Source organism: Anguilla rostrata, chromosome 5 (assembly GCF_018555375.3).
Source record: "Anguilla rostrata isolate EN2019 chromosome 5, ASM1855537v3, whole genome shotgun sequence".
Taxonomy (NCBI): Eukaryota; Metazoa; Chordata; class Actinopteri; order Anguilliformes; family Anguillidae; genus Anguilla; species Anguilla rostrata.
In genome coordinates this window covers 41,469,161-41,484,697 of record NC_057937.1, presented here as the reverse complement: position 1 = coordinate 41,484,697, position 15,537 = coordinate 41,469,161, and the positions used below count along the sequence as shown (strand labels likewise).

General features: G+C 38.8%; 1 protein-coding gene across 1 annotated transcript; it reads right to left on the bottom strand.

Annotated features, from left to right (window-relative positions):
• Positions 1-2,182: 2,182 nt before the first annotated feature.
• On the bottom strand, positions 2,183-8,085 carry fgf4 (fibroblast growth factor 4). The gene is made up of 3 exons (XM_064336264.1): positions 7,461-8,085; positions 5,941-6,044; positions 2,183-4,971 (listed from the first exon to the last, which is right to left on the bottom strand). Exons 1-3 carry the CDS (start codon positions 7,753-7,755, stop codon positions 4,795-4,797), a joined length of 576 nt encoding a protein of 191 aa, XP_064192334.1. The 5' UTR covers positions 7,756-8,085; the 3' UTR covers positions 2,183-4,794.
• Positions 8,086-15,537: the final 7,452 nt, after the last annotated feature.

Here is a 15,537-nt window from a genome sequence, read left to right as displayed (position 1 = left end):
CATACAAAACATTCCAGTCATTGTCACAGCGACATGATCAATGGCAGATAAATTAGGGTCGAGAGCTGTAGAGTTCTCCTCCCCTTTACACCTGCAGAGGGCTGAAAAGGAGGCTGCCGTATTCACACTCTCTCCCACTGTTGACGCGAGGAGGCCTCTTCAGCAGAGCCCCAGTTTCCCCTCCCCCGCGGGCTGATGCTTTCTCGACGCGGCTGTGGACGGGGGTACAAGTCATGCGAGAAATCTAGCATCTTCCCCTGCAGGGCAGCGTGTTTACTTAGGTCACCATTGAGCGCCAGTCAATTACTACCCAATCCACTTTCTGTTAGCAAACGCATTGTTGTCAATTTCCTGAGCTGTCTGGAGCTGTTTGAGGCCTTTGTGTGCTTCGGAACTTGAAGGGCCTGTTTGAAATATACGGGCTCTGGGGTCAAACCGTTTAATGGAAGGTTGGAACATGAAAGATGGATAAATGTTTATTTTGGTTCAGGACAATGGATACAGCAAAGTCACTATTTTAAGGTCATTTGAGTGCTGTGGTAAATTCAGGTTTCAGGATTATAGCATTCTGAATTGAATTGAGTAATCAATTGAATTTACAAAGCAAGTTAAAACAGTCTACCTAAAATATGTGTACTGAACAGAAACACTAGTATAGAGAAAATACTAAACAGTAGTATTTTTCTCAAACATCGTGAATCACTAAAAGATGACCTTTATTTAATGTACTGACAAAATAAATAAATAGATAGGAGATTATATGAAGACTAATGAGGAAAAAGACAATGGCATAGAAAATAAAACGAAAGCTGTAAAATTTTCAGTTTTATAATAGCATGAGTATTCACATTTGTTTTGTTTTTTTTAATGTGATTATGACTTTTAAATGTTGTTCCCCTCTTTGTGTTGAAATTAGCAGATGGCATGAAATGGGTTAAAACAATGTCAGCAGCATCACCATTCAGCCGGTCCAATCAGGCAGAACCTTGGCTGGGAGGGGAAGGAGGGGGCTGCACCAGGTTAGAGCAGTGCAGCGCTACTAAAACTGTCCTCTGAAACGGACTGGCCCTTCTCTTCCTCCCATTAGCTCATGCTCCTGCGTGCTGGGCCAGCAGTATGTTCACTGCTAGCACCACCTCAGCCGGCCCTCTTTAAGCCATTTAGCATTTGCATTGTTACCAAGTTAACAAACCTCATCACTGTAGCGAAACTCTCTGGCATTTTATATGGTAATACTTGGAATTTTAAAGCATGATTCATGAATAAATGTGCAGTGCTCATCAACTGGAGGACTTTAAGGACTCCTCTATGAAACATGATAACCTGGTTGCATACAGGTGGCATTTATGGCAACATCTCTCATTTTAAGCTTTCTTCAAAGAGCCGGTATTTGATAATGAGATAATCCCAGGGAAGGAAATTTGTTAGACACATGGAAGAAATACCCATTACAAACTTTCCAAATTTTACTAAGCCTGTGGTATCTCCAACCTGACCAATTACTAAACCCTGGGTTTTGTGCTCCCACCAGTTTGATCTTATGTCAAGTGCTGTATATGTTGTTTATTGTGGTTTATGTCATAGTAATGAGATTGTGGATATGTGTGCGACAATACAACAACCGTATTTTAAAAGCAGCTCAGAAGTGTTGCATTCTTGCTCTCAATGAAATTCACTGTATTGGCAGACAGTCCCTGTCGTTAATTTGAGTTAACTCTGAGCTTATATCACTATTATTAGGAAAACAGAAGGAAGTAATGTGGTAAATGTCCTATTGGGATGTTTCTTTTAAGCGCAGTGTGTACCAGTTGGATTTCAAATGATCTTTAATCCCATAACTGTGGTATTGTTAGCCTCTATAGTGGGCAGCAGTGTATGAACTCTTTTACTGATTTTAGCTATTAAAGTACCAGGAGAGATTGGCTGAGATTTAAAATCTGTGCAGAAATGTTATGCTGTGTTAAGCAGACAAATCTGTGTCAAAAATCCATCTTTTTAAGTAGGAAACTTTTTTTTGGTTCTAAGCCTATAAAGTTCTTATACAATGTACTGCTTCAGAGTCAATTACATCAATCCATCTTTCCCATTGTGAGCTCAATTTAAGTTTTTTGTTGTCCTAATGTGACAAACTAGTCCCAATCTTCTCAGTTTACATAATGTAAGTGAAGTGCTCGACAACATATTTTGCAGAACATAGTTTATTTACTTCATTTAAGTTATTTTTGTTTCATTCATGTGCACAGCACATACACCACAATATTTAACAGGACCTGTATAAAACTACAGACAAATTCTGGTAAATGTCAACTAAATGCATAACATGTGATCACAGGATTCTGTCTCTGTGCTATCGCATATTGCTTAGAATCTTCACCTGAATGCAGAAACATCAGAGAATGAGATTGCTGAGTAAAGGAACTGACCAATGAAAATATATAGATTTTTTTTTTAATTTAAACTTCTCAGTAAGATTTATTATTGCCATTCCTCTTTTAAAACTTGTGAATTGTCATCATAGTGTGTGTGCATTTGTTTAACCAAATGCAGATAAGTAATTTAATTGCCCCCTCTTGGGGAATACAGTTTGAATTTTGCCTCCAGGGACAATTTAAACTAGATTTGCTATTGTAAACAATGTCCATAGCAGTGCAGAAAAAAAAAACCTGTACAAGATGTGTGGCAAACACTCAGGCAAAATTAATCACAGAGTGTCAGTATTTTGGTTCAGATGGATGAAATCCACCACAGAGTTTTGCTTCTGAGTTTATGCATTCAAATGGATGAGAGACATGAACGTAGAACACATAAACAGTAACAGCACAATGAAATTGTACAATACAGTTAATTATTACAGGGAACAGAAGCACCACACAGTCGGTACATGTCACTTTCTAATTCCATCCACAGTTCAGGTAGGAGTAGGGTAGTGCCATGTGTGACTACCACTTACTAGACTTGGGCATCTGTCCAGTCTAACTGTAAGGCACCTTATACTTAACTTTGAGAAAATAGCTTACATTTTTACTTTCTTTGTACTTTAACAACATGGGTTTTGGGTTCAGCTGTCTCTGCAGTAAACGGTAAAGTATGTACATGAGTCAGGAACATACAAAATATCCTTAAATCTCTCATTCAAAGTTAAACATAAGGTGTATTGTGATTATATTGAATGTTGACTCCCTCTGTGCCTTTTTTTAACCAGTCAGATATTTATGAAGCCATGTGTACAGCATAAAATGGTGACAAAAAGGAATGTTAAATTTGAGAGCGAAACTTTCTCAAGAGGACTGAAATAAGCATGCGCAGTCCTGCCCACTTCCTTAAAAGCAATTTCCCTCCTTTTGTTTTCTTGGAAACAAGGTGGTTGAAAGTAAACTTTGATTCCCGAGGTATTCCTCAAGTTAAGTCCTCAAAGCAGCTTCTGTCTGTTCCACCAGTTACCAAGAGATATATTTACTAAACATGTAAAGAAAAATATAGGGTTACTGGACGACCATATAGCGCAGTCTAACAGCTGCCTGCAAATATTTCCACCATGATTATCCTTACTAAAAGTAAATCAGAGGGTAAAGATAGCTCGAACGTGAAGAGGCTGAACTAGGACGCAATGGCTGCCTGGACTTCTGCTTATGGGAAAACTCTGTATCGAGACCCGTGGTTAAAAAGAAACTAAACGACCCAGTGGAGGTCAAGCCAACACCAAAACATTCCCTAAAGCAAATTTTGCAAGGAGGTCATTGGTTACCCGTGATATGAGGTAGAGGAAAAAAAATGAGCCAAGAAAACACCAGGGAATGGAAAATGACAAAGCAGCGATATGTCCGTCCTCCAAAATACTGCACAAGTTAAATAAAGCACTTGCAAAATATCATCCAGAGCAACATACACCATTCTGTATTTTTCTTCTCCTTTTCCTAAATTATCTACAACCTACAACAATACTGACGGTTGGTGTGCACATGGTTATTTTAGTCAGCCACCCACCAGCTCTGTTTATCCCCCGCACTTGAAAGCCGATAGAGTTTTAAAGTTCCATTGTAAAATATGTATTTATAAAAACAGCCAAGGGCACGGTGACCCGTTTGCAATATGCAGGCCTTCCCCATTAAACTTTTAAATTCTTAGCTTATATAAATGTCAAGAAGATGCCTCTCTATCTGGGGCCTTATGACAGAGATTGACTGCAGGAAAGTTCAAAGTTCAACCCCCCGGCAGAGCTAAAAACAGATTTGAGGGGTAGGACTTCAACACCGCACTTTCTGTAATGAGAGGAAAGCCGATACCATTTCAATTAAACCCCAACACCACACAAAGGAGGTCCGACACTGTCAGGCTTCTTCTGCCTGCGACTCAGTCAGGATTGACACATTTCCACAAGCCAGAGCCCGGGACTAAGACGAAGAATTCTTTCCACAGAAAAAAAAAAAAAAAATAAAAACAGAAAAGAAAAGTTACACTTATTCCTCAATGCAGTCACTGTACAGTAGTATTTATAAACAGTGCAAAAACTAAAGAGGAATTTCACTTTTCCACATGTTTGATAGCAGCACCCTTTTTCATAAGCCCGTGGATCTCTAGCTTTTCTCTCCACCTATGGCAAGCCAGTTTCCCAGAAATACAAAATTCTCAAGCGTTATAAATAAAAGTCTCCCACAAATATATATGTATATGTACATCCTTAAATAATTCATTTGAATACAGTACTCCTCTTGCATAAAGCTCCGTTTGAAAGTGCATGGTTTTGAGTCCCCGTCTCCTCCTCTGTGCATTGAGGTAAAGTCTCACCACATCCACTTAGATTCGCGGTAAGAAATGTGTCACTGTCGTCGCTGGGGAGACGCGGTTTCCTTTTTTTGTCCTGCCACTTTTGCTCAGTCCTATGTACATCCCTGGGTAGCTCGCTGATTCGTAGGCGTTGTAGTTGTTCGCCAGGAGCTTTTCTTTGAACTTGCACTCGTTGTTGAAATGCCGCTGAAACCACAAGATGAAGGCAAATGTACATTTTCAGTAACAGAACTAAGACTGATTGTTCGTCATGTTTTTATGGTTTTTTTGTTTGTTGTTATTTGTCATAGCATATGTGACGGGCAATGGGCACTTTCTTCTTGAACATACTTGCATTGGGAAGCATGTTTCCCTCTAAAGATATAGCAAATTAAGATAACTTAACCTCAAAGTCCTTAAGTCATTATGCTTATTGTTATAAAGTTAACATTGTGTTGGATTGTAAAATGTACCTTTTCTGTTATTGTTCAAATGATCGCTCCTTTTATATATGTAAACAAGGGAATGATTTACAAGGAGTGTCATGCAATTACTTTACAACTGCTCATAATGTCAACATTAACAATCCAAGAGAAATGTTATGTATTTCTATTAATTCTCGGTGAGAAAACCAGAAAGAAAGACTTTATAATTCACTGTGACCATAATAGCTGCTCCATTCTGCAATTTCAGTGTGATAATTACTGGTACTGTTTAATTTTTCAATTTTCTTCAGCCACCTTGAATATTTTGGTTAGTTACCATTATTAAACTCTGTGTGTTTTAGATTATTGTGACAAAAATAGGGATTATTCTAGACTACAGAGATGAGTGTCAGTACCTGGTGGATCCAAAAAATATAAAAGGGGGGGGGGGGGTTGGATTTGTGGGTGGTCCTTGTCGCCCACTTCAACTTTACACTGGAAAGGACAGTAGGTACATGTGTTGGCTGGCAATGCTAAGAATGGAATGCGCAGCCTGGATGATCTACTGCGCTACCGTTCTTGAGTTTATCCGGCCCACAATGAAAACACGGTAAGGCACGCCACGACCGCGCTCCACAGTGTGATGCGGGGAGGGCTGTTGGTGCAACTCAAGTGCAGGACGATATGTCATCGAGCACTGATAAGACTATCTACCGGCGGAAATGGGCTATAAATCATTTCATATACTTACAGATCCGTACAGCTTCCCCTTGCTGTTCATAGCCACGAATAGGCCGCTCCGAATGCCGAACAGTGTCACAACACCTCTTTCCACTGGAGATATTTCAAGAAGACCTGAAATACACAAGGAAAACTGCAATTGTAAAGCCACATTGATCAATGGTCCTTTAAATATCCATAATGGCTTGTTTTCAAGTCGGTATGTCGTCCCCTCAGGAAATGACATTGTCCGGTTTGGAAGAGGCGTGTTTTCCCAGACTGACTGCGCACGACTCCGATATGTTTAAGTCACTGTAGAAGTAAATTATAGCATGACATCGGTGGCACCGAGGTGTCCGTACAACTCAAATTCGCGTATGTAAATAATTCAGGCCGGTCATGTTTACTAGCCCCCTTGGATTTTGTTTTACAATTGGATCACTTTTGTGGTTTGTCAGTATCGGTGCCTGGCCAATGGAATTACTGTTACTCCAGAGAAATCCAATTATTCCCTCGGACTTTTCCCTCATCTTACACATATTTAAAGTAATTTCGAAACCAACTCCCTTCGTATGGGAGTCTAGCTGACGACTATTGTGTTGCGCCCATGCAGTCTTTATATTGCTTTTTGTTATATTGCTAGCCTTTGATATAAACCAATGTAATCCATCCCCTTCAATTTTATGCCGTGGCTCAAAATAGGCTTGGGAACACAAAACAGCCTTCAAATCTCAGATCCCTTCATTGCTCCGGTGGTATCTTTTACGCGATACATTTAAGACTAATAATATTTAGCCTACGTAGCAACTATTTGACAAAATATATAATTCAGTAAAAATGTGAGGTCCAAGGATTAACCGGACTAACATGCCGTTTCGTCTTTAACTTTAGGCTTTGTACTGGTCTCCGCATATTCAGACTACAAAGACTTGTAAAGTTAGTGATAGTTCTGAAGTCTCCACCTGCTGAAGCACACGGTCCCACGAGCCATGTTAATGCCAGAGAATATTTTCTTAGGGAGCATTTATTAGAAAATTAAGTTGCGCCAATCAAACGATCCAATGATAAGGTCCGTCTGCAAGGCCATACATAAGCCCAGTAAAGTTACGCATCAGAACACTAGCCGAGACCCGCAGCTAACATGCGAGATATCCGAAGAATCCATTTGATGCATAGGCTATCTTGATATATCACACCCTTTAACAACATAGCTTGTATATCACTTCTGTTTTTTAGCCCAATATAATAGCTGGTTGAAAATGAAATGTCTGACAACGGTGACATTAATTTCGTTTCCCTCAATTGACATTTGGAATCTTGTTTAAATGCTATTCGGAGCGATTTGCATGAAGGTATCTGTAAAACAGTTTACTTTGTCGTTTAGTCATAAATGATCTTAAGGTTTATATAATTTGACTGTACTTAAATGGTAATCCTTTGGTATTGTCTCCAGAACTAAAAGTGAAGGGATGACAACTCTGTAGCTCTACAGGCGGTATCAGACAAACGCGTAGCCACCGATGTAAAGATAAAATTATAAATGTAACTTACTGTATCGATTTTCATTATGTACTCCGTTTATCTTCCCGTCGGGCAAGACTTGAATATGAAAACCAATGCCTACATTGCAATAAAGGCGCCGCAGTCTTTTGATGCCCATAAGATAGTCACTGTCCCGACTGATCTCTCTCTTTTCCCCGGGGATCCGTGCCAAGGAACGAGAGAATAGTGTCTCCCAGTGTCGCTCTAATGTGGTGTTCTGTCTGCCAGAGAAGGGAGCACAGCGCACCAAACTACACACCAGTCCCAAGACTAATATTGGTAAGAAGGCCGATTGACCAGTCATCCTGATCAGCAATGACACACGTGTCTGAAGGAGGCAATTGAACTAAAAATACCGTCTTCTCTGCCCGCTGTATTCTTAGGTCGAAGGCAAAAAAGGGCAAGAATAAAAAGGGAACGCAAACGCTCACTTCAAGACGAAGCTGTCGATTTCCCGTGAGTGCTGCATGGACCCTCGGTTTCAGAGGGCTGTAGCTTCAGAGGAAGTTTATTTAGACTGGGATCCCAAGTTGTTTTGAGTCCAAGGAGAAGTTAAGAAGTGTTGATCGCCTATACAAGCACGGCACAGCCATGCCGCTTTTCGCTCACTGACGATATTTATATCTGCTTCGAAATTACATCACACGCCACCTACTGCAGCACGGGGCAGTCTTCAGTCCCCTTTAACACAATCGTCGCCCTAGGATGCTTAAGCACTCCAAACAGACTTCTGTTTCTTTTAATGTGTGACCAGAGCGTGGTGGAACAGAGGAGTGCACTTTAAACAAATGTCAAATTTCATCTCGTTCAGATAACAAAACTGAATTCGTTTGCAAATGTTAATGTGAGCGGAGCTTTGCAGGAAACAATGCCTTGGTCTGGAACAGTAACACATTGTGAAATCGGAATTTAGATGGCTACATTGCCTTGGCGACCGGGAATATGAGTTTTCTTTGTGTAAAACTTCCGTCATTATCAGCAAAAAATACAATTATTTATGTATGGGTGGATGTAAAATAGGAAACTACAAAGCTAACAGACTGTAGTGTGGCACAGGAGACCGTCCTATAAATGAACAATAACAGGAAAAAACAAGTTGAATTCTACTTGTGGCATTCTACTTTTAGACTGATTAGAGAAAAAGAATGACCTGTCTTGCATATGAAACAATGCGACTAAATAAAATATTTGTAAGATAATAAGTGAGTATGATAAGACTGTCATTTCTTATTGATATCTACTGTGCTTACAGACTTGCATTATGAAGTCAGCCGATTACATTCCAGTTTCTTGTGTACTGCAAGCCTATCTTCGTAGTCTTATTATGAAGTGATGATTGAAATCGTTCAGCCCCTCAAATGTTTAATCATTATTTGGACATACAAATTTATGAAAGGGATAGTTGTACCTTATTTTAATAAGACTGCCATGATTCAGCCCACACGGCACAATATCTATTGTCTTTGAACTTTCCAGCGCTGCAATCCTAATCTTGTACTTCGTGTGTGTGTCAGATAATCATCTAAAGGACAAAAAATTATTTTACCCTGCTAAAGCATTAAACATAGGGCCATGAGTCAGAATCCTTTCATATCCTGGGGTCGATTTGACCTATTCATGTATGGCATATCCCCTGCTGCTTAGGGAGAGGGTGCGACGTAGAATGTAACAGCTGTAAGCAAGATGAAACTTCACATAGGTGCGATAGCTAGATCTAAACCCTACACGCGTACATAATGAACATAATCCTATCTATAAATGTTTTGGCAAAGCTTAGTGTCGTTTCGCGGGTGGATTGTTACACTGAAAATTCGCACTTGGATATAGCATGATTTTGCTAAGCATATATGACGGTGTGTGCATGGCAGAATACACCAAAGTTCCACTCGCAATTTGTACCCTAAGTGTGACGTATTACACCTAGAGTGGTATATTGCACTTGTAACTCACAGATAGTCTGATAGTGAAACGTTAAGTGTTAATGGCATAGTAGTTTTTGCACCTGTTCCACGCGATATACGTTTCTTTCAGCTTGCTCCTAAATTACTGGAGGGCAATTAGTCACAAAAGATCAGACAAGACATTGTTGTCAAGTAAACCTTAAAGCTTGGACACAAGTTGAATCTAATCAGTCGTTGGCATTCTATGTCAACCTGTCATATTTGAATTGCAATAGTCTCATTTTGTGCTCCTGAACGACAGGGTGCAATCCGCAATATGTAACCAAAAGACAATATAAACTAGGTACCTGCGAGACTGCGTGCAGACACACCGTGCATAAATCGTGTTTTTTTTCCTTCAGATTTTTAATAGATATACAACAGGCCTTTTGTTCCTAGTCATTATCCCATTATTCTTATTGGCTACATGTATGTATATATATATATATATATATATATATATATATATATATGTATATATTTCTTAACATACGTGTGAAAAACAAATGCTAACAATATGCAGCACACCCCAGGCCCAATGCAAGAGGCATTGAATGAGATTCGCGGGGCTGGCGCTGTCCCACAATCTTATCATAAAGCGGTACATTTAATCAAATGCAGATTGTCTAACCGTTTTGTGCAATAGCATAAAGGAAAGTCATGACAAAATAACCACTATGCCGCCAACTCTCTTTTATTCAGATATATTCTTTGATCTATCACTATGAAGAAGATACTCAATTGTCTGCAAATCATTATTACGCACAGGGAAACGTTTATAAGTTGCTAACTACCTCAAATAAACGTGGCTGCGTAATTATATATCTATTAAAAAGATTTCGTCCCTGAGCAGGGGTTTCGCATGAAAACGCTTTCTCACGTTCACGACTGGGTGGCTTTATATAAGAGAACTTTCCCTCGCAAATATCAATGTGGAATGCAGTCAGATCTTGGGGCCCAAAACGGAATTGCTCATCTCGTCGCCCAGCGACTCCTCGCATCCAAGGTTCGCTGGTTCACTAAATGCTGCCCGCTGACGAGCCGTATGTACACAAGACGCGTCTTTTTCTGTCGGTCCATTTGATCTCTGTGTGTCTCCGTAGAAAACCTCCGCTTGTATCTAGTTGTAAGATCAAACCGTTCCATTGTGATGTGTGGCGCTTTGCAATCACCGCAGTCACCGAAGTAGATCAGAGCGTCCCATTACAATAGCACTCATGAAGGTTATACAAAACGTTTGAGAGAAAATAAATGTCAATGCTATATATTGCCGTGATGCAGAAGTAAACATCTTGCAATGAAATCGTGTCCATTTACGAAACTTGTGTAATTTAGTTTTGGACAAAATCCTTCGATTTTTTATTTATTTATTTATTTATTTATTTATTTTTGTGGAGACTATTTCCAGTGATCTGTAACGGTAGTGATGCATAATGGCTTTCCGGAGCAGCTATGCCAGCCTATAGTTTTTTAAAAAGAACTCATCAGTCCAGTGCATCTCAGAAATTTCAATAATATAATGAATTATATCAGTTTAATACTAAATCGTACAGGCGGATTCAAACGGCATACCTTTAAAAAAGCGGAATTAATAAGAGGCAACGTATGTACTCTGTAATAATATTATCTGACAACATCTTTCGAAATGTAAAAATCTCTATGCAATTGACAAGATGAATGTCGTTGCGTCTATGGGAAATATGTATATCTCCATTAATTCCGGTTACCCATTTGCTTAATCTTCGCATGCAACTGCTGCTTTGTATAAAAAATAAGAATAAATGGCATTTTATTTTGAACGTATTTTGAGAAAGCTTAATGGGAAATTGTAAGCGTTTGTATGTAACCAAGTCAACCGAAATCAACCATTTCCATTGAACATATTTTAAATCAAATAGCCTACATTGGCTCTCTCTCTCTCTCTCTTAAATATATAGTATATGGTGTTATCTCACATACACACTAGAAAACCCAGTCCGGTCCGAGTTGTCTTGTATGGGATAAATGTAGCCTATAGCCTAGGTCTACCTACGCTTCCGAATTCTAAAATCACGTTATACAGAATATCGGCATTATGTCCGTTATTATTAAATCGTGTATATTGAGACCATTGTGGTGATTTTATGGTTGAGTTCTAGTATTTGTTCCTGCCCAGCCGCTCTCCATGGTGCTGCAACTTCATTACATTCTTATTAAAACTTCAAACTGCAATAAATAATTGTTGGGCTGTTCACTGAGCAATATAAATTTTAAGTTATCCGACTCAAACGTTTTGCAGTAGGTTGTTTGTTCGTATTAGATTTAGTTCAGTTATGACTAATTCTGTTTTTTTGTTTGTTTGTTTGTTTTTATAATACCTAAACAAAATATAATATTCATATTACATTTAGGGTAGGCTGTATTTACAAACTGTAACGGAAAAATATTATTTTAAAAATAAATAAAATACAATCTTCTTGAATTGCTTGGAACTATTATCTGATTTATTTATTTTTGCGCGCATAGTGTCTATTCAGTTCTTTGTGTCATTGTGCAATACATGTGGCATATCTTTGCGGTTAAAACGATTTTATGTAGATTTATTATAGAAATGGTGTCCTTCGCCTTTCACTCAAAAATTGCAATGTTTAGTCTTCGGGAACAGCTTTTAAATATCTGGCAAGTTTGTAAGTATGAATCTTTCAGAAATTATTCGGCTTCGCTTCACTGCTAATCTTCTACCGTTTAACTGCAAAGTACTCTGCAAATACCTGTGCTAGCATTTTCCCGACAGGTGCACCGCACCTTCCCCGTTTGGCTGTAACGTCCATCCCACCTCATCTTTTTTTTTTGCAAAAAGTTGGATAGATGGAATGTGCCCATGATTTAGTCATAGATGATGGAAAAGTGAATATTCTGAAAGATGTACGAGAAAATCCCTCTGTATGTCCGCAGGATGATTAACCTACGGTGCTTATGTTTAAGAAAATCGGATCGATCATACTGCCCTCCATAGGCCATTCGGATATATTACACTAGATTATCTATCGGGTATAAATTGGATGCCAAGTGTTAGAATAACATGGACACTGTGATTGTAAAGCAGCCCTGTTGGACATGATTTTCCTTATTTTTCCTAACAACAATAATGATGATCATCATAATGACAGTCTTAATAATACCTTTAGAACACAAACATTACTTTCTGCTGGCTTAAAGGTGGTGTATAAGATGGTCATTGGTCATTATTTTGGAGTCATCCAAAGTTTATTTTAAAACATACACGCTATTAAAAGGTGACCCATGTGTAGGCTAATACAAATGCAGACAATGTGATTTTGTGTGTTAGTGTATGCAACTTACAAATGTTGTGAAGAAGTGGAAAATCAGGACACGAAAATCTAAATGACATTTCTTTGTGATTATCATAATTCAAATACAGTGCATGCACGCAATATAAAATTCACAAAACCCATTAGATACTGAGTCAATGTATTTTTAAAGTATATTTATTTTTAGGTATTGTTACAGTTGTGAAGCTGTTGTAAGTGGGACTCTAGTGAAACACATTAACATGGCCAGAAAACAGTGAAAGATACTGTCAGTGGTGGGCAGTAGAGAGTAACTGTACCCCAACACAGTGATAAAACTGTGGAATACTTTTGAGAAACATCTGCAAAAAAATACACTCCTCAATGTTACTGCAATTGGTATTCATTTGGTCTAAATGTAGATATGTAGAACTGTAGAGGCCATCTCTGTCAGGAAAGTAGGCAGCAAGCATTGGTTGTCTGTGAACCAAGATGCTTTGTGAAGTATTGTGTGTGTGTGTGTGTGTGTGTGTGTGTGTGTGTGTTTGTGTCGACTGGACATTTATGATTTTTCTGCTTTGCTATTCATGTGCTTTGTCATTCTCACCATTAACTACATATTAACTGCTTATTTTAGGGTGGGAGCTACATTTACAACATGAAACTAAATTTAAAATGCATGTGCTCATAAATCAATGCTTGGGGAGGTACTATCATTAAATGTTAACTCTGAGTAAGTAATTTGAGAAAATAAATCTAATTAAACACAATTTTAATTTATGTCTGCAAAACTTCTGTGTGCACAGGGATGGAAGAAATCCCTACTGAACCTTTAAATGTAAGAAAATAAATTAATATTTTTGGTTTTGATGAACTAATTAAGTGCATTTGTGGGTAGCAGTGAATGTTTTTGTCATTAATGATTCTTGTAGCCTGTCCAGATCTTGAGGGAGATGGGCTCCTATATCTTTTTTTACACTGCTTTTTTAGGGTTGCCTGGGAAATCCCCTATTTGACAAGTATTATAACAGCTGTTACAAACAGCATAGGACCTTGAATGGTACTTATGAAAAATATTTGAAAATTAAGCATGCATTAATCCAAAATACTGACCTAATCCTATTAGTTTGCTCATTTATTAGTTTCTAGTAATTACAATCACATTGTACTGAGTAGGCACTGTGCATATTATCTGCAACCTCTAGTGGTAGAGCATTGTTACTGCATGAGCTCTGTGAGCTCTAGAACTGTTTGTTTCAGTCACACCTATGAAAGTAATGCCTTATTGCCTATTCTTGGATTTTACTTTTACATTAATTATGTAAATATTTTCTCAGATTTTTTCAAGATGAGGCTCTTAGTGTGCGATAAAAATGGAAATTGAGCTCATTAGAAGTACCAGGTTCAATTTTAATCATCCAGTTGCTGATATTGTATCACTCCGGGTCTGTCATATGATGTTGGGTAAGCCATCATGCTAACATAGTGGTGAAATTGACTGGCCTCTTGAAAATCAGAAGGTACAAAATGGAAACAAATACTGCAGTGTTTTTGGTATCCAAAGAGATATCCAAAACTCAGTATGTTTTAATCGGGTATTAAATTAGTCTTCAAAGAAGGATTTCGATAAATCCCGTGCGTATGTTTACTGTCTGTAAAACAATACTGCACCTGTTTGATATCGTTCTTGTTCCTGAGGTGTTCAGTCGGTGCAGAAACAAATCGGAGGAGATGAAAGCATCTGTCAGTTTTGACAAAGTGAATGCGGTCTGCGTTGAGAGGTCAAACGCTTCAGTCTAACAGATGCAGACGGCAGGACAGACAAAGCCCTCCCTGGTTTTTGTACAGGAGGAATTCTTGACTGCACCAATTAGGCAGGCATGAGGGCGGGCCCCTGAAAGGGCAGGGGACTGCATGGAGAGAGGCTGAATGGCCATGTTTTAATTGGGCCATCTTTCATTAATGTTCTGATCTTATGGCGAAGGTCTCATCATAACACATTCACATCGCTGAAGAACTGACAAGTGATTTTGTGTAAGGGTAAGATACACATGTACACGTATGCATACACACAGCACACACATGCATGTGAGTACACACACACACACACACACACACAAGTAGGCAAGCAAATGTTATCTTGTGTCTCTTCCTCTTGATGGAAAAGGGCAGTATATTAAAAAGAAGGGTTTAATTTTATACAACTCAACAGTTTCTATCTAAACAGTTCCAGTGATAGTTCTTCAAGTAGTAGATAAGTCCAGAGTCACAAGACAGTGTAAAGTATTTTCAGAGCTCATGTTTCATGAATCATGAATCTTTTGAAGACTCATGTGTCATTGAAAATGAAATGAGTTTCTCATTGAAAATTACCACACTTTTAGAAAATTTTCATGAATTTGAAAGTGAACATGTCCAATTTGTAACCCCTCTGCAACTCTCATCTGTCCACCCGTCATTCAAATCACTGATATGTGAATCATTTGGGCCAAATTTTCCCTGTCCCTTAGGCATCCTGCCCGCAAGTTGGCACTAGAGGTCTGTTTCATTCGAAAAAGGTTGCCAGATTTATCTATTTCTCCACAGTTTATATCTCCTCTGACTGGTGATGGGATGCTTTGACAGATATTGTGCCATACGTGAGTGGGACCAGGCCACAGTGTGTTGGGAGGAAATGTTTCACAACTGCGCTAATGAGCACCCCTGACCCCCTGACATGGCTGCACACAGACTATTGTGCCGCGGGTCAGCGCAAATTCCTTGATCAAGACCCAGAACCTTAGCTCCAGAGCTTCTGTTTACCTGTTTGATGCCACTGAACTAATAAGGCCAAGATGCCAATAGAGATACACCACG